We start from the raw sequence: 21,234 nt of genomic DNA on the forward strand, positions 1-21,234 counted from the left end.
TATCCCAAACATCAGGGAGGCACACTAAGTCATGCAGCCATGAAGGAAGTGACAAAGGTTCTGATGTGGGCAGAACATCACCTTCGGCCATCTCGGCAATATTCATACCGGGAGTTTTCAATTTGGAAGCAGGCTTCCTAAGTCAGGACATACATCCCTAGGTGTGGGCTCTACACCCGGGAGTGTTTCAGCTCTTGGTGAACAAATGGGGTCTACCAGACATAGATTTCATGGCATCACGTCACAACCACACGGTCCCCAGGTACGAGTCCAGGTCCAAAGACCCATCAGCAGTCTTCGTGGACGCACTGGCAGTAATATGGGACTTCAAGCTGATGTATCTCTTTCCTCCAATTTCCCTCATCCCAAAAGCCCTCAGGAAATTCAAACAGGAAGGAGGAACAGTAATACTAGTGGCTTCAGCTTGGCCCAGACGTCATTGGTTCACCGACATACAGAATCTATCTATACCGTCCGTATCCTCTTCCTCCATGGCAGGATCTGTTAACACAGGGTCCCTGCTGGTATCCGGACTTACCGCGTCTGGCTTTGACTGCGTGGCTCTTGAATCTTCCATCTTAATAGCTAACTGTTTCTAAAGTTCGGTGATTCAAACTATGATTAGGGCACGGAAGCCTGCCTCTACCCGTATTTATTACAGGATTTGGCATTCTTTTTATCAATGGTGTTCCCACAGGGTACTGGATTTTCTCCGGGCTGGCCACTTTGAGAGTGCTGGTTTCTGCATTGACCGCCAGGTTCCAGAGGAAGATTGCTTCATTACCAGATGTTAGAAATTTTTTTCAGGGAGTTCTGCGAGTTCAGCCTCCTTTTGTCCCACCAGTAGCACCGTGGGATCTGTCTTTTGGTTCTTAAGGGGCTACAAAATCCCACATTTGAACCTTTGGACTCTGTAGATTTGAAATGGTTGACAGTGAAAACACTTTCTTCTTCAGGATCCATAAGGTCCACAGGAATTACTTTGGGGTATTAGGATGGAGTGATCCAGCCACCAAACAGTCAAGCTGTGCATCCCAGAATGCCCTTGTCCTCCTCCCTATATACCCCTCCCCCAGGCAATTCCATTTTCCGTTTGGTGCTCAGAATTCAGGAGGTTTTTTTTTTTTGAGCAAGCAGCGCTAAGTGTCCTAATGGACACCCGTGCTGCTGCTCAATCTACCCCCGTCGGCGCAGCTGTCTCAAATCTGTATGTGCATTGTCTGTTACCTGCCCGGCTATGGCCACGGCCTGGGTATCTAAGGCCATTGAAGAATGGACAGGGGCACTGGAAGATAATTGTCAGCTGTTCTCTGGAAGCATCTGAAAGAGTATCTCCCATATTCTGTAAGCTGCCTCCTATTCGGGTGAAGCGGCATTAGACGCTGGACTTCTGGCTTCTAAGGCATCAGCTACTTCAGTTGCAGAGCCCTTTGGCTAAGGACCTGGAAAGCAGATGCGGGCTCCAGAAGGAGCTGGAATCCCTACCCTTTGCTGGAGACATATTGTTTGAAACAGAATTGGATAAGATTGTGGCTACTCTGGCAGCCTCTAAATCGGCCGGTCTGCCCTCAATGGCTACCTCTAAGCCTAGACAGTCCTCTTTTCGGTCCTTTTGCCCTCAAGGAAAGGCAAAAGGGCAGTCTTTCTCCAGACAATCCAGTTCTCACAGGATCACCAAGCCGCAATCTAAGAGATCTTGGTCGATCAGACGTCCAGCTTCCAAGACGGATGACAAACCTTCTCCCTGATGGGGTGGACCTCATCCTGGGGTATTCCAAGGTAGCAGGCCGACTTCTTCAGTTTGCGGATGCCTGGCATCAAACAACATATGCCTGGGTCCGAGAAGTGTTCTTTCAGGGGTACGCCTTTATTTTCCGGAAATGTCCCCCTCCCAGAAGTGTTTTTTTTTGTACAACTCCCCCATAAGTTTCTACCAAGGCCGTAGCCCTTCAGGAGGCCATTCATTCCCTGCTGGGTTCAAGAGTGATAATCCTAGTTCATTTGGCCCAACAAAGAAGGGGTTATTATTCCAATCTGTTTTTGATTCAGAAGCCCAACGGGTCCTACCGGCCTATTCTTAATCTAAAATACCTCAACAGATTTAGCCATGTGCCCAAGTTCCGTATGGAAACTCTTCGGTCAATTATTCTGGCAATAGAACCTGGGGATTTTATGGTGTCGCTGGACATTCAGGATGCTTATCTGCATGTGCCTATTACACCATCCCACCAAAGGTTTCTACGGTTTGCTGTTCTGCAGCAACATTTCCAATTTCAGACACTGCCCTTTGGTCTGTCAACGGCCCCTCGGGTCTTTACCAAAATAATGATGACGGCCCACCTCAGGCGTCAGGGAGTCAGAATACTGCCATACTTGGATGACCTCCTGATATTGGCACAGTCTCCAGCTGTGTTACATCATCTCAGACTGACCATTGCCTGCCTACAGATGCACGGCTGGATCAATTGGAAAGTCTTCTCTTTCTCTAATACAGTGGATGGTACATGTAGGTGCACTCCTGGATTCTCTGGCACAAAAAATATTTCTGCCAAGAGACAAGATTTTGGCCCTCCAATTGCGTGTGCGCAAATTTCTCTGCAATCGGTGGGTATCTATCCACTCAGCAATGCAGGTTCTGGGGTCCATGGTTATCCACCTTCGATGTGGTGGAATATGCTCAGTTCCACTCCAGGCCGCTGCAACAACTGATTCTCTCCCGGTGGAACGGGCAGTATCAGTTAACACGGTCACAGACATCCGTCTCTCGCTGGAGCTCTCATGGTGGCTGCAAACATCTCATCTGGACAAGGGTCGCCCCTTCTGGATACCAGATTGAGTACTCCTCACCACGGATGCCAGCCTCCACGGATGGGTCGCAGTGACAGGTCATCATACTTTTCAGGGAAGATGGACAACCCAGGAAAGTCACCTGTCTTAAACATCCTGGAACTTCATGCAGTATACAAGGCGCTCAAACTGGCACAAGACCTACTTCAAGGCAGGCCGGTCTAGATCCAGTACGACAACGCGACCGCAGTAGCCTACCTCAACCATCAGGGAGGCATGCAAAGTCCGGCAGCCATAAGGGAAGTGACAAACATTCTGGTCTGGGCAGAATGTCATCTTCTTGCAATCTCGGCAGTATTCACGGATTCCCTCTTCTTTTTCGAGTGTTTCTGGTGTACATTATCCTTCCTTCTCCTCTTCTCCTTCTCCTGCCTTTGGCTTGTTACAATACCAACTTGCCGGGGGCAGGGTTTATAGGGAGGAGGACCAGGGCATTCTGGGATGCACAGCTTGACTGTTTGGTGCCTGGATCACTCCAACCTAATACCCCAAGGTAATTCCCGTGGACCTCGATGAAAGAGTTAACAAAGGTAAGTCTACCATAACTCTTATTATTTCTGCACGCAGTGTCACTGATTTGGCAGCGCTCTCTTGTCGCTCTCCATTTTTGATTTTTCACTAGGATAGAGCTGTTACTACGTGCATGGGAGGGTTACCTTCCTAAGGTAATGTCCCGTTTTCATGTAAATGAAGAAATTGTAGTTCCAGCTTTTCAGGCTCAAGGCCTCTCTGTAGGTTAAGCCTCCCTGGATGTAGTTTGTGCTCTCCATATATATGTAGAGCGTACAAACTCTTAGAAAATCAGATGCTCTTTTTGTATTATATGGTTTTCACAAACAAGGATGGCCAGCTAATAAGCAGACCCTGGCTCGATGGTTATATGACTATCTCTCAGGTTGATCTACCTGTCCCAAACACTAACATCGCATTCTACTCGGTCTGTAGGGCCATCGTGGTCTTTTAGTCGTGATGTCTCTGCTGAACAATTGTGCAAGGCAGCCACGTGGTCTTCGGTCCACACTTTTCTTAGGTTCTACACCTTTGATACTTTTGCCTCTCAGGATGCTTCCTTTGGGCAACAAGTTCCCCTTTCTGCTCAGGAGCGTCCCCCATCGTTAGGGGAACTGCTTTAGGACATCGCCATGGTATCCCTGTGGATCCCTATGGATCCTGATTAAGAAAATAAGAGTTGTGGTAGACTTTGATAACTTTTTTTTTTCGAGTTACACAGGGTACATACCCTGACGCACCTGGCTGCATTTGGTAAATTTTCTTTGCTTTCGATCATGGATTCCCTCATCTTGTGTGAGAATGTTTCTGGTGTATGGTTGTTCTGCCTTCTCCTTTCTTTCTCCTGCCTTGTGGCTTGTTTACAAAACTAAAGGCCTGTGGCTGGGGCTGGGGTATACATGGAGGAGGACCAGAGCAGTCCTGGGAGCTGAAAGCTTTAACTGTTTGGTGCCTGGATATCTCCAACCACATTACCCCATGGTATCCCTGTGGGCCCTATGGACCTCGAAGAAAAGAAGTCATTAAAGTAAGTCTACCATAACTCAAAATGTTTTGTTAATTGCCGTCCTTTTCTCTGAATTGGGCTGGGGGACACTGCGTTCCCTCCCTCAATCTGTCGTGCGGTGGATTGTCCTTCATCTTTTCCCTACGATTCTGTTTTGCTGGGTTACTGCCTCTCCTTTACGGGCTCTTATAAAGTTGTACTGGCCTTCTGGGGGTTGCAGGGGGAGGAGCTAACGTTCTTAAAGTTACAGTAGTGCCAGCTTCTGCTCACCCAGCAACAACTCCATGGTTCAGTGTCCCCCAGTCTGATTCAGAGAAAATGATTCAAAGTAACCAAAAATCCAATTATAAACAATGTAAAAAAGAAAATTATCAAATCTCATACATATTGGCAACAAATAATGAATCTCACAAAAATTCTTTATAGAAATACCTCAATCTTCAGATCTTGCTTGTATTACAGAGACTTGGCTAGATGAAAATGCAGCACCTATTTTGGAAGCTGCAGTTCCAACAAATTATCATTCACAACTCAAGACTTAGCCACTCCCCCTCCTCTGCAGTTATCTGCTTTAAAAAAAGCACTTAAACTTAGGGTCCACCCAATGAAACTGACTCACTCATTTGAGTGCATCGCTGCTCGGAGTTTTGCAGAATTAGGATTCAGATTACTTCTCATTTACCGCCCCCCCCTGGAGATGGAAAGATATTTCTACAAGAATTTGCAGATATTTTTGCTGGACTAGTTCTGGAACATGAATGATGGCTGATCTTGGGGATTTCATTGCATGGGTTGATTATGAGCTCTCACACCTTGGCCAAGTCCTCCTGTACACAATGAAAGCTCTGGGCCGCACACAAGTCATTCCTTCTGCTACACATAAAAGTGGTCACACTCCTAATCTTGTTTTCCAGATTGGATTAGAAATCTCTGACCTAAATATAAACCCAGTCACAAGGTAAGACCACCACTCAATTTGCTTCTCAGTTGCAACCCCTCGAAATAGAACTTTGCTCATGGAGTTGACAAGGTATCGTCCAAGGAGGGGTATGACTCCACAAGCTCTTGCAGCAAACCTGGATCGATCTTTGGTAAATTGGTGCCCGTGAAGGTCCTTGTTCCCTAGTCTATTACAATAACAGGGATGTGACAGCTGTAATGGATATTATCGCCCCTGTGCATATATGACCGCACATACCACACAGTCAAACAATAGTGTTAGTGAACTCAAGATAAGGGGTCATAGACTTGAAAGATGATGGAGGAAGATGAACCTGGTAGAGGAGAAGTTAAAACTAATCATTATTGGAGAATATCAGTCAAGAGAGTTCCTTTCCAATGAGATCAAGGCAGCAAACAATAGGCCAGCTCAGCTTTTCCGTACAGTGGAGATGCTTTGCAAACCAGCATGCCTGCAGCTTGATGAAACCCTCTCCCAGTCAAGATGCAATGAGTTTGCAAAATCCTTTGCAGATAATGTATCCTCCATCTTGGCTGGAATCCCCACAGTGCCATACTACCAAGCCTGCCAAGGTAAGCCACCTGTCTCCCTGGAACAGCTTTGACATAATGGATGTAAAAGACATTGCTAAAGTTATCTGAATGTTGCGACCCACTACCTGTGATCTGGACCCTGCCTCAGCCAAGTTTTACATAGCGTGTATGGACATGATTGGCCCTGTAATTGCAAAAATAGTTCAATGTTCTTTGGAGACGGGCATTTTTCCTGAACCAGTAAAGGAAGCAATTGTTAGACCACTTTTAAAAAACTTTAGACCCTGACTGCATGACCAACTACAAACCGGTATCAAACCTTCCTTTTCCAGGAAAGGTCATTGAGAAAGTGGTGGCAACACAACTGGAAACCCGCTTGTCTACCCATGATACTTATGACAGAGGTGATTGTTCAATCTTAATCCTTCTGGATCTCTCTGCAGCATTTGATACCGTGGACCATGGGAATCTAATTGAGCGCCTGAAAAATTTCTGTGGACTGATTCGGATCATTCCTCACCTGCAGGTCAGAGTTTCTTCTGGTGTAAACTCTTCATCACCTGTGCCACTTCCATGTGGTGTTGTCACAGGGTTATATACTATCTCCCATGCTCTTTGCAGTATACATGCTACCACTGGGTGAAATAATCAGACGTCAAGGCCTGATCTACCACTGCTATGCAGATGATACACAACTGTACCTGTCCTTTGCTCCAGGTACTGAGAACCCATTAACAACCCTAAATGGCTACCTAGCTGAGCTCCAGGAGTGGATGAGTGCCAGTTGGCTGTGACTGAACCCTTATATAGCAGAGATCCTTATGATAAGTCACAGGACAAGACTGCAGCACAGCCAATCAATAAGACTTACGTTTGGGGTTCAGAACTACTGAACATGTGCGGAACCTTGATGTTGTCCTGGATAGTGGCTTGACACTTAAACATCAGGTATCAGCCACAATCAAGTCCTCATTCTTTCATCTGAGGAACATAGCCAGAATCAAGCACTTAATTCCCTCAGATCTGCCTAGCGTTATACATGCATTTATATCATCACACCTAGACTACTGCAACACCCTCTAACTTTGTCTCCTAGCAAAAGACTTGCACCACTTGCAGATGATACAAAATGCTGCTGCCAGGCTATTAACCAACAAGTCCCATTCCAGCCACATAACACAAATTCTCTACTCCCTTCACTGGCTGCCTGTCAGATGGCGTATTGTTTTCAAGATTGGCTTACTGACTTTCAAAGCCCTACATGACCAGGGCCCAAGATACTTGAAGCAGCTTTTGCCCACACCAATACTGCGATCCACTGACGAAGGATTATTAACAGTAGCTAGAATCTCCGGGAATTCATCTGGGGGGTCAAGCTTTCAGCTTTGTGGCTCCGACTCTATGGCACTTGCTTCCCCGCACGGTTCGAGAGGCCTACACTCGAGTCTATTTTTTGAAAGATTCTAATGACTCACCTTTTCACCAAATCATGTCACTGGTGTCCCTTGTTGAGCTTGTTTTGTTCTGTAAGGCAAATGTATAGCACTTGAGTCCTTTAGAGAAAAGTGCTACATAAATAACTTATTTTTATTATTAAATAATTGGGGAAACTGGAGTAATACTATTGGCCTGTTTTAGATGGCTTCATTTACGCAGGTGGCTGTATCCTAGCAGCACAATAAATTTTTCTTTGTTGGATATATGTTACCAGGTTTATTATGAATTCCAAGGTGTCCTTAACTGATGAGGTGGCTGCATGCAGGCAGCACCATTAGATCCTCATTTTGGATTTAAAGCTGCAGACCGATTTAGTAATTTCCAGTCACTAGACACATGATATGTGTAGTACACAGCTATATATTTCCAGATGTAAAAAGATATCCAAACTGTTTAAAATACAACATACGTTCATAGCTGTTAGCATTGAAAATTAGCATTAATAAATCTGTCAGAGTTCTGACCATTGTGTTCCTCCCTAGTACAATTGAATGTGAGGAAACAGCTGATCTCCACTCAAACAGCTATATAATGGGAGCATATAATTTGCAGAGCTATAGATATATACAGCTATATATAGATAATATGGCAGGGTATATTTTGCAATTTAGATTATAAATCGTATCTCCAAATATTTTGCACTGCAAAGTATACAAGTTATTGAAAATAAAGCTGCTAATCCCCAAAAAGGTACTTTGCCAGATAGGGCCTATGGAATTAACAATGGTGATGTTGTTTTTTTGGTGGAGCACCTAAACTGCATTATACTCTATATGGGATCCAATTCCCCCTTTATATAGTATAATACGAAGGTGCAAATTGCAAGTAGCGAGTTTTTCTTTAAACTCGCACACTTCGCCGCGAAGCGCGCTCCCGACAATTCTCCAATCCAATTAAAAATGCCTATTCGCACTACTTGCAGCGGAGGGGAGCGAATTAACTGCTAAATGAGATTTGTGAGAAATGCATGAAAATGTGGGGAGACCATCCTGGACCCCCAAAATGGATAATTTCGTTAGCAGGACTGTATAGAAGGCTGTTTCTGGGCATTAGGAAGGTACTGTAGGTTTTGAAATGTGTCAAATGGCTGATTTGTGGGGGGGGGTTATATGCAAGAAAATTTAAAAAAATAAATTTTTCTTTTAATCTCTCACGAATTAAATGAAAAATGCAAAAAAAAAAAACACTAGGAAAAAGGATGATTTTGGGGTTAATTTGAGGGCTCCTTGATAAATGGAAAAAAGTGATAATTTTTCAACTAAAAAATTATTGTAATTGAATTTGGGGTGCCTAAACTAAAGAAAAAGTTGATTTCGGGGTAATTTGAGGACCTTTTTTTTTTCCTCCCAAAAATTCCATGTAATTATTGGACTAAATAAGCTAATTAGAAACTTCAAATTGCCTAATTGGTCATTAGGGGGGTGTCCAAGGGGTTCAGCAAAGTGTCCCCACATTTTAACCTTAAAATAAAGATTTTCCTCTCCATCTCTCACCCTCAGGGAGGTGCGAGTAGAAAGTTGCGAATTCAGTCTGACCAGTGTGAACTGCTAATTGGATTGCAAAATTAATTCGCTATGTGAATTCGAAGTGAAAATTGCAACTCGCACCTCGCAATTCGCACCTAATAGTATTGACCCCATAGTGTGTTGTGAGGTGATAATGGTGAATTTCATATTCCTCTTATCAAGCCTACTAAGAGACTTTTTTCAACTGGAGTTGATCCAAATACAACTAAGAACTTTCTTTCCTTTTTAGTACAGTTTTATTAAAAACATAAAATCACATTTAAAACATTCTCACATATACAAAAACATCTTGACCATTGTGGGACAGAGGTTAGCACACTTGCTGTGTCTCCCTTTATAGGGACAAGCTCTTTGACCGCCTGTAGGGCTCACTTTGGATCTTGATATCTTGTCACCCAACGCTTTCATCATAAATGACTTCCTCAGGGGTGTCTAAGCTATAAATGGGGTGTCTCAGTATCAAAACATAAACAACAAGTAAAGACATACTTTCAGCATAATTAAAAGTAAGCAGGTTTTGACATATTGTATACACACACTTGATCCATAATACATTGTTCAAACAGTTATAACATACAGCATAAGTTCAAAAACTTCACAGCAAAATATTCATAGGCTAGGCTCTTAGCCGTAAAGTATGTGGGTATACATAAAGACAACTAGTACATGTAAAATATGGACAAGCATTCATAATGAGTCTACTGTAGAACTCGTACAACATTTAGATGCTGGTAAATATAGCTTCAGATTTTATGCAATGGTGTATGTATTAATTCCAGTTGGGCTGCAGATAATTGTATGTCTCCATTTGTGGTGCAGTCCTGGATACCACCTGGCATGTAACAATTTACCTTGTTAGTTTACCTTTATACAAAAATAGTAAATATATATATATTTATATTTAGTATATGGCACATTACAATATTAGTGAGCCTTAAAAAAAAAAACTTGTTAGGGACTGGTTATTTACTTCTACCAGGAGTATATATCAACTAGGAAAATCAATTTAAGGATGGAGATAATGTAAGCCTAAGAAGCAATCACTTTTATAAATGGTTTGGACTATACCAGTTCTTATTTAAAATCATAAACATTAGCTACTTACTATTAGCATACGATCAAACAATAAGTCTCTCAGCCAGTCCGTCTTGTTAGCAACTGGTTATCTACTTCTACTGGAGATATAAAGCCTATTAAACAATAATAACTTAAATCAATAGTTTAGTCTACACTAATTCTTATTTAAGATCATAAAGGGGCAAACATTACTTACTTTTAGCCTAGACTCAAAATTTTCAGTGTCTCAGCATACTGCTCAGTTCCCCAGTCTGGAAATGAATGGTGTCTGGGCCAGGAATCTCCCTTTTATCACCCATGGTTCCTACCTCATTTCCTGTAAGGCCTAAATTGGCATGACCATGTGTTTTACCTTTAGAGGTAAGTACCCTTGATTACAAGCTGTTTAGAAGTGATTAGACCTTTTGGAATACAAATTAACTCTTTGCGTGCTTGCTCAATTAAACAAAATAAAAAATGTTATCTTATTGTAATTAGTAACATATCCTCCGTTAAGCATTCCAGGTGCGGCTGAACACAGCTTCCTGAATGCGTGCCAAGGCTCCTGTACCCTGTTATTACTATGCTGGCTAGGCACATGGCATTATTGTATTCTTCATGTGTGGTGCATGTGCTCTGGCTAATATTTCTGGTCTCCCTGAATCACCATGCTGGCGCATGCGTCCCAAAATGTGGTCCGCCTATATTCAGTCCTACCGCGTCCTCACTCTAAGGCGTGATTTCCAGTTTGTGTTCCATCTATAATACAGGTACATCCTAATAGAAAGTACAATTTTTGTTTGTTACTTTGTTTGCTGGCGAATATCTTCACACAGCTCTCAAGGTAAAGAAGCCAAATCTTACATTGCTTACTTTTTCGATACTAAATAACTATTAGACCACATAGCGACAAATATATATATATAGTGTGTGTATAAAAAAAAGATCCATTGGTCTGTTTGTCAGGTTATGCATTTGGACACCCCTGCACCAATTGGGATAAAACTAATGCGATGTTGTCCAGTTGGATCCTGGCCAGGTTTTAGGGGGGGTTAGGGTCCCTGTCAGGCCTCTTGTTGATGTACGCTGGGCAGAACTTTGACCCAGGGAGCCTGCTCTAAGCCTTTCACTGTATGGATTTGGATGAAAACTTCACAGAGTGGTGGCAATTGGTCTGCAGAGCCTTACAGAGTAGTTTGAGTCCCGGTTGGACCTCACGGCTGAGCGCGCTGGGAAGAATTTTAACCGATGGAGCCTGTTCTGGGCCTTTCACTGGATGGATTTGGACAACATCACATAATAAAACTTGATAATTTGAATATTTAAATCCAGGCAACGCCGAGTAATAGCTAACAGCTAAAATAAACAAATAGATAGATAGGTAGGAATCGATAATAAATAGATAGATCTATCTATCTATACACACTAAAATTGTCGCTGTTTAGCCTTATGAGTCGCAAAAGAAATAAATGCTTTCAGACTTTGAGTGTGGTTCCAAAGCACAAAATGTTAATATTCAGTATAAAAGCAGATGGTTACACACTCTGATCTAAATACAATTAGCGCAAATAAATCATACAGTCACAAGGTACAGTCGTTACATACGCACGGGCTCTGAATCCAGATCCCGGCATCAAAGATGAAACCTCCGTCAACAGCAAAGCAAGAAGACTAGCATCTAGTTTCAGAGAGCCTACATATATACTCCTAACAGAGATAGGCAATACAATAGAACAGGTTGGCATGATTCCATTGGTGGTTCTTCCTGGTTCTTCTGTTACAGTACAGTTCATAGGTCAATTTGTTTGGTCACATTCCAGCCTCCAACAGGTCTTTGTGTCCGTTTTCCTGCTGCATAAAAAATGAGACTGGCTACATTACAGGATACATTTTAATGCCTAACTCTCTATGATCCATAACTTGCAGACACATGTTGCGATTTCTTCCCCGTTGGAACCGGAAATCTGCAAAGACACAGTGGTTTAGAATGACACCAAACACGGTCTGCTTATCATGTACTAAACCTTAGATATCAAATAACATTATTTCACAACATTACTGATAATGAATAAAACCTTAAATATTAACCTTAATGCTAGGGAACCTTTTTATGTAAGTGTGCAGTGTGTAAGTATTGGGGTATTAAGAAAAGATGCTAGTTAGCGATATGCAACTATGTGTTTTGTGGAGTACACCATGGTACGTGTTTTGCAGGGTTGATCATATTATATGTTTTAGTAACTGTCTGTATTTATATAATGAGGACTTTTAACATCTTTCTATTGCGTGGGAATCGCACGACGCTAAATAGTAGCATTGCCGTATATACTTATAATGTGTATACGCTAAAATGGTGCTGGATAGCCAGTCACAAAATGGCGTCTTGTTGCCATTCGCAAAATTGCGTCGTGCAGATTTAATTTTAAACAGATTCTGTCCCAGCCAATTATCCAGCTTCGAATATATATATATATATATATATATATATATATATATTGTGACACAGTTAGGTTAGGGGGTCCCTCTCCTGGGTAGAGGACTCCTTCCTTACACACACACACAGCAGCAGGGAAGCAGCACACCAGTCTGGATGCAAGTACAAGCTGGTCGGGCTAAGTCTTTATTGTACAATGTCAGAAATAACACAAAGAAAACATAAACGTAAATCCTAGCCCTGTCGGGGCACTAACTTCACAGGTAGTTCCCTCACTACCAGAACCTGGCAGGGCCTAATGCCCTCGCCAGCAACAAAGCACAGCACAGTACTCACAGATAGGTTTTCCAAGTGTCTCTGAGCAAACTCCCTGTCTGCTCTCCCAGGTGAGACAATCAGCCCTCAACACACTAGGCTTATATTGGCCACTCTCAGGTGGGAACCCAAACAAGCCTGTTACCAGGCTAAGAGAACCAAAACCTGGAGTGGCCGTGGGTGGAGCCCTCCCTCTCCTCTCACCCACAACCCCCAGGTCCCAAACCGGCTTTTCAAAAAGCCGAAACTCAAGCCTGCTATACTGCAGACTTTCTCCTGGGGGTTTAAAACACAAAAGACAGGAATCTGGGATAAATGTACCTGCCACAGACCACTTTACCAGTGATCCTATCACATATCCCCCCCCTTTGTTTCGACCTGTGGGACGGAACAACTGAAGCCCCCAAACAATGAACGCGTGACAACGCGTCAGCATTGGCCAGCTGGCTTCCTGGCCTGTGTTCCACTGAAAATTTAAAAGTTTGTAACGCCAAGAACCATCTTGTAATTCTCGCATTACTGTCCTTATTTTCAGACATCCACTTCAGAGGGGCATGGTCAGTGATCAATTTGAACTTTCTTCCGACCAAGTAGTACCTGAGAGCCTCTAACGCCCACTTTATGGCCAACGTCTCCTTCTCCACTGTGGCATAGTTTCTCTCATGTACATTCAACTTTCTGCTAAGATAGAAAATAGGGTGTTCCTCACCCTCCTTGTTCTGGGACAGGACCGCTCCTATACCTACTTCTGATGCATCGGTTTGTACTATGAATTCCCTTTCAAAATTAGGAGTCATCAGGACTGGTTGGGAACACAACGCTACTTTCAACTCCTGAAAAGCTTTCTCTGCCTCAGGACTCCATTCTACCATGACTTTTTGTTTGCCTTTGGTCAGGTCAGTCAGTGGGACTGCCATGGTGGCAAAGTTGGGTATAAACCTCCTGTAGTACCCCGTAATTCCCAAGAAGGCTCTCACCTGTATCTTATTCAGAGGCCGTGGCCAGTTTTGTATGGCATTAACTTTATTGAGCTGAGGCTTTATCAGGCCTCTGCCAATGGTGTATCCCAGATATTTTACTTCCTCCATGCCTAGACAACACTTTTTTGGGTTGGCTGTCAAACCTGCCTTATAGATGGAGTCCAACACTGCTTGTACCCTGTGTAAGTGAGACTGCCAATCAGGACTATGAACGACCACGTCATCCAGATAAGCAGCAGCATACCATCTATGGGGCCTTAGAATCCTGTCCATCATTCTTTGGAAGGTAGCAGGTGCCCCATGTAGCCCGAAGGGCAACATCTTGTACTGAAACAAGCCCTCTGGCGCTGAAAAAGCTGTCTTTTGTTTGGCACTCTCGGTTAACGGTACTTGCCAATACCCTTTGGTTAGGTCAAGAGTGGTTAAATACCTTGCCGTCCCTAGTCTCTCAATCAGTTCATCCACTCTTGGCATCGGGTAGGCATCAAATTTTGAAACCCTGTTCAACTTTCGGAAGTCATTGCAGAAACGCACACTCCCGTCGGGCTTTGGAATCAACACAATGGGACTTGACCATTCACTATGTGATTCTTCAATAACCCCTAACTCTAGCATATTTTTAATTTCTTTCGACACCGATTCTCTTTGTGCTTCTGGTAACCTATAGGGCTTTAGATTAACTTTAACCCCTGGGTCAGTGATGATGTCATGTTTAATGACCGAGGTTTTCCCAGGTACGTCAGAGAACAGCACCCTATTTCTAATCAGAAACTCCTTGACCTCTTGTTGTTGAATTGCCGACAGGGTTTTTGCCACTGTTACTTCGGGAACTAAGGGCCCTTGACTTACTGGAGGGTCTCGGACGGCCGACAGTACCGTTCTATCTTTCCAGGGCTTTAACAGATTTATATGGTATATCTGTTCCGGCTTTCTTTTCCCCGGCTGGTAAACTTTGTAATTGACCTGCCCCACTCTTTCTAAGATTTCAAAGGGCCCTTGCCATTTAGCCAAAAGTTTATTTTCCACAGTGGGAACCAATATTAACACTCTGGCCCCAGGAGCAAATCTGCGTAACCGAGCATTGCAGTTGTATACCCTCTGCTGTGCCTGTTGAGCCTGTTCCAGGTGCTCTCTCACTATCGGCACTACCGCAGCAATTCTCTCCTGCATTTGAGAAACATACTCAATCACCGTTTTGTAAGGACTAGACTGCCCCTCCCATGTCTCTTTGGCAATGTCTAGTAACCCCCTTGGGTGTCTCCCATACAACAAGTCGAAGGGTGAAAACCCGGTGGAGGACTGGGGAACTTCTCTTATGGCCAACAATAAATACGGCAATAAGTAGTCCCAATCCCTACCATCCTTGTCAACCACTTTCCTAAGCATGTGTTTTAACGTCTTGTTAAACCTCTCGACCAGCCCATCGGTTTGGGGGTGATAAACCGAAGTTCTTAACTGTTCGATTTTGAACAGGCGGCATAACTCTTTCATGACTTTGGACATAAACGGTGTACCCTGGTCAGTTAGTATCTCCTTAGGTATACCCAGCCTGCTAAAGACATGAACTAGCTCTCTGGCAATGGTCTTGGTTGACGTATTGCACAACGGGATCGCTTCCGGGTACCTGGTAGCGTAATCCATTATGACCAGAATATACTGGTGTCCCCTGGCAGACTTCATTAAGGGTCCAACCAAATCCATCGCTATTCTTTCAAATGGCACCTCTATGATAGGCAATGGAACTAGTGGACCCTTAAAATGTGGCCTGGGAGCATGATACTGACACTCAGGGCAGGATGCGCAAAAGTCAGATACCTCTTTATGAAGCCCGGGCCAGAAAAACCTCTGCATTATTCGCTCAGTGGTTTTCTATACCCCTAGATGGCCTGCCGTTATATGACCATGGGCCAGATCCAACACTGTTCTTCTGTAGGCTTTGGGAACTATTAGTTGTTCCACAACATCTTCCCCCTTCTTAGTCACCTGATATAACAAATCCTGACACATTGCCATGTGGGGATAGGACAAAGGACTATCAGGGTCTACGGGTTTACCATCAACTACTTTTACATTCTCCCTGGCTTTTACCAAAGTAGGGTCATTCAACTGCTCCACGGCAAAGACCTCTCTTCTGACCTCTAAATCAGGCAGACGATCACCTGGCCCAACAACACTTCCCACCTCAATGGGAGGCACATCAGTTGGCGGGCCACCGTCACGTTCTGCATTCTCTAGTTCGCCAACCATAGTAGAAAAAGGGAATAACTCTGACTCAGAAGAAACTCCCTCCTCCACTACATCGACAACCTTCTCAAATGGATCGGGGTTGTTCACCTCTGGAACAAAACGGCTTTCCCACAACTTCCAGAAGTGAGCAAAGTCTCTCCCCAATATTGCATCGTACACCAGACCATGCACCAAACCCACAGAAACTATAGCAGAGCCACATGGTGTCTCGATGTTCACCTCGGCCGTAACATAATATCGAGTATCCCCATGTATGCAGGTCACACCAACAGTTTTCCCTGTATGCCTCAAGGGGTTCACCAGCTCAGCTTTTATAAGTGTCACCAAGCTACCAGAGTCTAGCAGTGCCTCTACTCGGTTGCCATCTACAGTGAGTACACACATGTGCTTATCAGTCTCAGCCTGCCGGTCAGCCGTACAGGCTATCTGTGCAAAGAAAGACCCCCTGCGGTAGACATGAGCAGTATCACATTGCATAGGTTCAGTTGTAAGTGCACAATTAGCGGCAATATGGCCGAAGCCACCACATCGGAAACACTGAGTCATATTAATGTCTAGTCGTTTACGGGGCAAGAACCTTCCCGGCCTGGCAGGCCTGTCTCCAGGTTCTACACCCTCAGTCTTAGGTACATTCCACCGCCCAGCACCCTTCTCCCCTGGAACAGTCTTACCAGTGTCTCTGGGAGTTCGCTGGTGCGCCATCGGGGCTCGGTGGGGCATACTCAGCTCCTCAGCCGCCACGTACCTCTCCACCAGCTCGACCAACTGGTCCGCGGACTTAGGGTCTGCATGGCTCACCCATTTACGCAGAGTCGCAGGTAATGATCGCAGGTACCGGTCCATCACGACCCTTTCCACGATCTGTGGTCCCGTCAGCGTCTCGGGCTGTAGCCATTTTGAGGACAGATGGACGAGGTCATGCATCTGTGAACGTGGAGGCTTGTCCATATGGAACTCCCAGCGGTGGACCCGTTGGGCACGAACAAAGGTGGTGACTCCCAAGCGAGTTAGGATCTCCTGTTTTAGTTTTTTATAGTCCTTGGCATCAGCCAGGCATAAGTCAAAATAGGCCTTTTGTTGCTCCCCAGACAAAAAAGGTGCCACCAGATTTGCCAACTGCTCCTTGGGCCAACTCTCCCTTTCGGCCGTTCTTTCAAATGCGGTGAGATAGGCCTCCACATCATCGCCCAAAGTCATCTTCTGGAGGAAGTGACTGGCTCGTATGGAGTGAGTGGTGGTGGGAGGACCAGTACCAACATCTCTGGGCCGGGCGATCAGGTGCTGTACCACCTCTTTTATGGCCTGGCTGTTTTCCGCTAAGGCCCGGCAACCTGTTGTTGCCCCTGGGCAGTCTCCAAGGCCAACAGTTGCACCCTGGTGGATTCCTGCTGAGCCCTGGTAGATTCCTGCTGAGCTTTGTTCGTCTCCTGCTGAACTGCTGTAGCTTGGAGCAAGGCTTTAATAATGTCCTCCATTTTGTCCTGGGGTGTAGGTTGGAAGCTGAACCTTGCCTCTCTGAGCATTGGCTGACGCCTCCTCTATGGGACTCCAAGGACACAGTGTTATTTCCACACTCACAAATTGGGTGTCTGTCCCTTTAATTTTTAAACGGAAAGTTTTCCTCTCACTGCAACTTCAGTGTGTGTGGGTGCCCGCATTCCCCACCATGTTGTGACACAGTTAGGTTAGGGGGTCCCTCTCCTGGGTAGAGGACTCCTTCCTTACACACACACACAGCAGCAGGGAAGCAGCACACCAGTCTGGATGCAAGTACAAGCTGGTCGGCGCCAGTCTTTATTGTACAATGTCAGAAATAACACAAAGAAAACATAAACGTAAATCCTAGCCCTGTCGGGGCACTAACTTCACAAGTGACTTCCCTCACTACCAGAACCTGGCAGGGCCGAATGCCCTCGCCAGCAACAAAGCACAGCACAGTACTCACAGATAGGTTTTCCAAGTGTCTCTGAGCAAACTCCCTGTCTGCTCTCCCAGGTGAGACAATCAGCCCTCAACACACTAGGCTTATATTGGCCACTCTCAGGTGGGAACCCAAACAAGCCTGTTACCAGGCTAAGAGAACCAAAACCTGGAGAGGCCGTGGGTGGAGCCCTCCCTCTCCTCTCACCCACAACCCCCAGGTCCCAAACCGGCTTTTCAAAAAGCCGAAACTCAAGCCTGCTATACTGCAGACTTTCTCATGGGGGTTTAAAACACAAAAGACAGGAATCTGGGATAAATGTACCTGCCACAGACCACTTTACCAGTGATCCTATCACTATATATATATATATATATATATATATATACACACACACATACATACAGTGGGTAAAATAAGTTTTAAACACACCAACAGTTTTCTCAGTAAATATATTTGTAATAGGGCTATTGTAATGAAATTTTCACAAAATGTCCACAACAACCCATGTAATACACCCATGCAATGAAATCAAACCATAGATGTCTATACATTAAGTTGTGTAATGTGAAATGACACAGGGAAAGAGTATTGAACACATGAAGAAAGGGAGGTGCGAAAAGGCATGGAAAGCCAAGATACCAGCTGAAATCTATCAGTAATTAGAATGCAATCCTGCCCCTTGTCAGTGCAAATTAATATAAGCTGGTTCAGTCCCAACTGATGGCTTATAAAAAGGTGTCTCATTACCAAGGTGTCACACAAGAAACATCTCAAGATGGGTAAAAGCAAAGAGCTCTCTCAAGACCTTTGCAACCTTATTGTTGCAAAACATACTGATGGCATTGGTTACAGGAGGATTTCGAAACTTCTGAATGTTCCAGTGAGCACTGTTGGGGCCATAATTGCCTGGACCAATTAAACTATATCCCATGGTAAGCCCCAAGTCTGTGTGGTAAGGCATACATTCCCAGTTAAGTACCTGGAGCTATGCAATTACAGTGTGCAGTAAACCCTGAGGATGCATTTAACACAGATTTCTGTTTGCACCCTCTGGGCATATCATAGCCAGTAATTGAAGAGTTCTGGGCTCTTAACCTGGGAGTGAAAAGCCTGCGGTAATCCTACAGCTAATTGAATTCACCCCTAAGTATGGTGGTGGCATTCTGGTTTTATGATATTGTACTAGTATGCATGCTAGCTAGTGCTTGACCATGCAGTGTCTTACAGTGGAATGTGTAATACAGGTCAAGGTTAGGATGTAAGGTTTTGTTTTCTCTTTTTGAAAGCGATAAAGCAGAAGTAACAAAAAAAAAAAAAAAGCGAAAAAAATCACACTACTAGTGTCATTATTGTATAGAGCCATGAATGGACTTTCTTTGCCTCATTACTGTCACTTTTTGTATTCGCAAAGATAAAATAAAACTGTTACATTTAATAAAACTACACGTCCATACCTGAAAGATTTACTTAACACTGCATTTACTTTGTTAAATAAAATAAAATGCTAAATTATTTCACAAAAATGGATGTTTGTGATTGTGTACCCTGTGCCAAATGTCACCACACCATGTTCTAATTTGCTTCTTGCTCCCATTCATATTTACCAATGTAAACTTAGCTGATCCGCTTCACACTGCTGTTACATCTTGCAGGCTGAGCTGGAGGAGCTGGTGAAGAAAGAACATGCAGCAATTGATACAGCCAGTCAGAAAAAGGAGGGTGCTCCTGGGCAGGTGGAGGAAAATAAGTCACCGAAGAAAACAGAGGGTGAAGAATCAGCAGAATAACAGATTGAGGGTGTCAAAGTGATATCTCACATATTCACCTTTAACAAGTGCTATTGTGCTGTGTCTCTATCTGAGAACTTCTGCTGCCATGGGATTAGGGGCAGATGTAAGTGTGTGATCTCTGAACAGCTGACAGATAACTGCATAGCTGCCCCTCATCTCCCTATAGCAATTATCGCGCTTTTACTATATAACGGATGACCAGCATTCCAGCTGTTGCTGGTACATTTTCCATGACTGTATACTACACACTTTGAGAAATGAAAATCAGCAACAGGAGGAGCTGGGTTGCCATCCCTGATATTACTTGGCCTATAAGTACTGTTTGCGCTGAAAAACAAACCACTCCTATTTTCATCCATGTGACATTAGGGCACTTCCCTGTCTGCACACACAAACATAACTATTATCTATACGGGGCATCATCTGTAAATGTGATTGCTCTTCTGCAGTCACCATTTGCTGTGCTCTGAGCACCTAAAATTGGCATCCTAGAACATGGGAATTTTCAATTGTAATTGATCTCGTACAAATGATTGTCATGTTTCTGGCTCCTAACCAAAGTCATCGCTTCCAACTTAACAACCAGAGGTCCCTAAACTCTGTCCTCATGGCACCATAACAGTCCAGGTTTTAAGGCTATCCATGCATGACCACAGATGACTGAATTAGTACTGCAGTCATTTTGATTTAACCACCTGTTGCTCAACCATGGATCTTTTTAAAACCTAAACTGTTGGGGTGTTTTGAGGATCGCATTTGGGAACCTCTGTTCTATACATTGCTCTGCTTCCTTTTTCTCATTTAGTAGGGTAGTAACCATTCAGGCAAAAATGCTTTATGTATACGTGCAGATGTGAATAATGTTTGCAGTAGATCTTGGAGCCTTTGCTTCTTGTGGCAATACTGTCCCAATAATTGGTTTTAACTACTTGTTTTTAAGTAGTATGATGCTGGTCTTACAAGCAAAAATCTAATTTTTTGTGCTTTTTATTCAGAATGCGAGGGATTTTTCCAGATGTTTTGTAATAATTTGGACTACCGTACTTGCCTAACACTAATAACAATAAAAATATATTTCCCCACCCTGCCCCTGGTGGTGGTACTCATTAAATTGTTTAGTAAGGCTCTGTGCTGTGACTGTAGGAGGAGTCATGTATTTTTGCGGAATTATCGGTGAAAAGCAGCAATTATCCAGTTTTTATTTTCTGGATAATAGATTTTCAGGAAAGAAACTACATACATGTACAGATTTCAGTTATTTAATTGATTTTCTATAGATTTTTTATTTTTTTTGCATTAAAAATATTAATCATTACATATTCAGATTTACAAAGATAATGACATGTATGAAACTGATATGAATAATAAGGTTCTTTATTATTTGTTGTATTAAACTTAATTTAAAACCTTTGGCAGATTTCATTGCACTACTCTAACAGGAACTTTTTTTTATTTCGTTTTGAATGGGTGTGCTTGTATGTGTGTCTTTTCCCAGTCTCCTTTTCTCTTTACGGTGCTCTCTTCAGCCTGTTGCTGAACTCCGCTGTCTATTTACACAAATGGGATATAGTTAATATACCTACGTGCGGCATCCTGGCTGACTAATCC

The 21,234-nt window shown here is 43.7% G+C and overlaps 1 protein-coding gene across 4 annotated transcripts in view; it reads left to right on the forward strand.

The window, feature by feature from the left end:
* The window catches only part of SIRT2 (sirtuin 2), a 92,915-nt gene extending 71,940 nt beyond the window's left edge, over nucleotides 1-20,975 (forward strand). For 3 of the 4 annotated variants that reach the window (XM_088444959.1, XM_088444960.1, XM_088444961.1), the window contains exon 16: nucleotides 19,489-20,974. In XM_088444959.1, coding sequence (XP_088301085.1) covers nucleotides 19,489-19,623 — 135 coding nt within the window. In that variant the 3' untranslated portion in view covers nucleotides 19,624-20,974. Of the gene's footprint in view, nucleotides 1-19,488 lie in introns of all 4 variants that reach the window. The other variant, XM_088444958.1, reaches the window with a different exon arrangement.
* The last annotated feature ends 259 nt before the right edge of the window (nucleotides 20,976-21,234 follow it).

The sequence above is a fragment of the Taudactylus pleione genome, unplaced genomic scaffold (assembly GCF_031769625.1).
Source record: "Taudactylus pleione unplaced genomic scaffold, aTauple2 ptg000374l, whole genome shotgun sequence".
Classification (NCBI taxonomy): domain Eukaryota; kingdom Metazoa; phylum Chordata; class Amphibia; order Anura; family Myobatrachidae; genus Taudactylus; species Taudactylus pleione.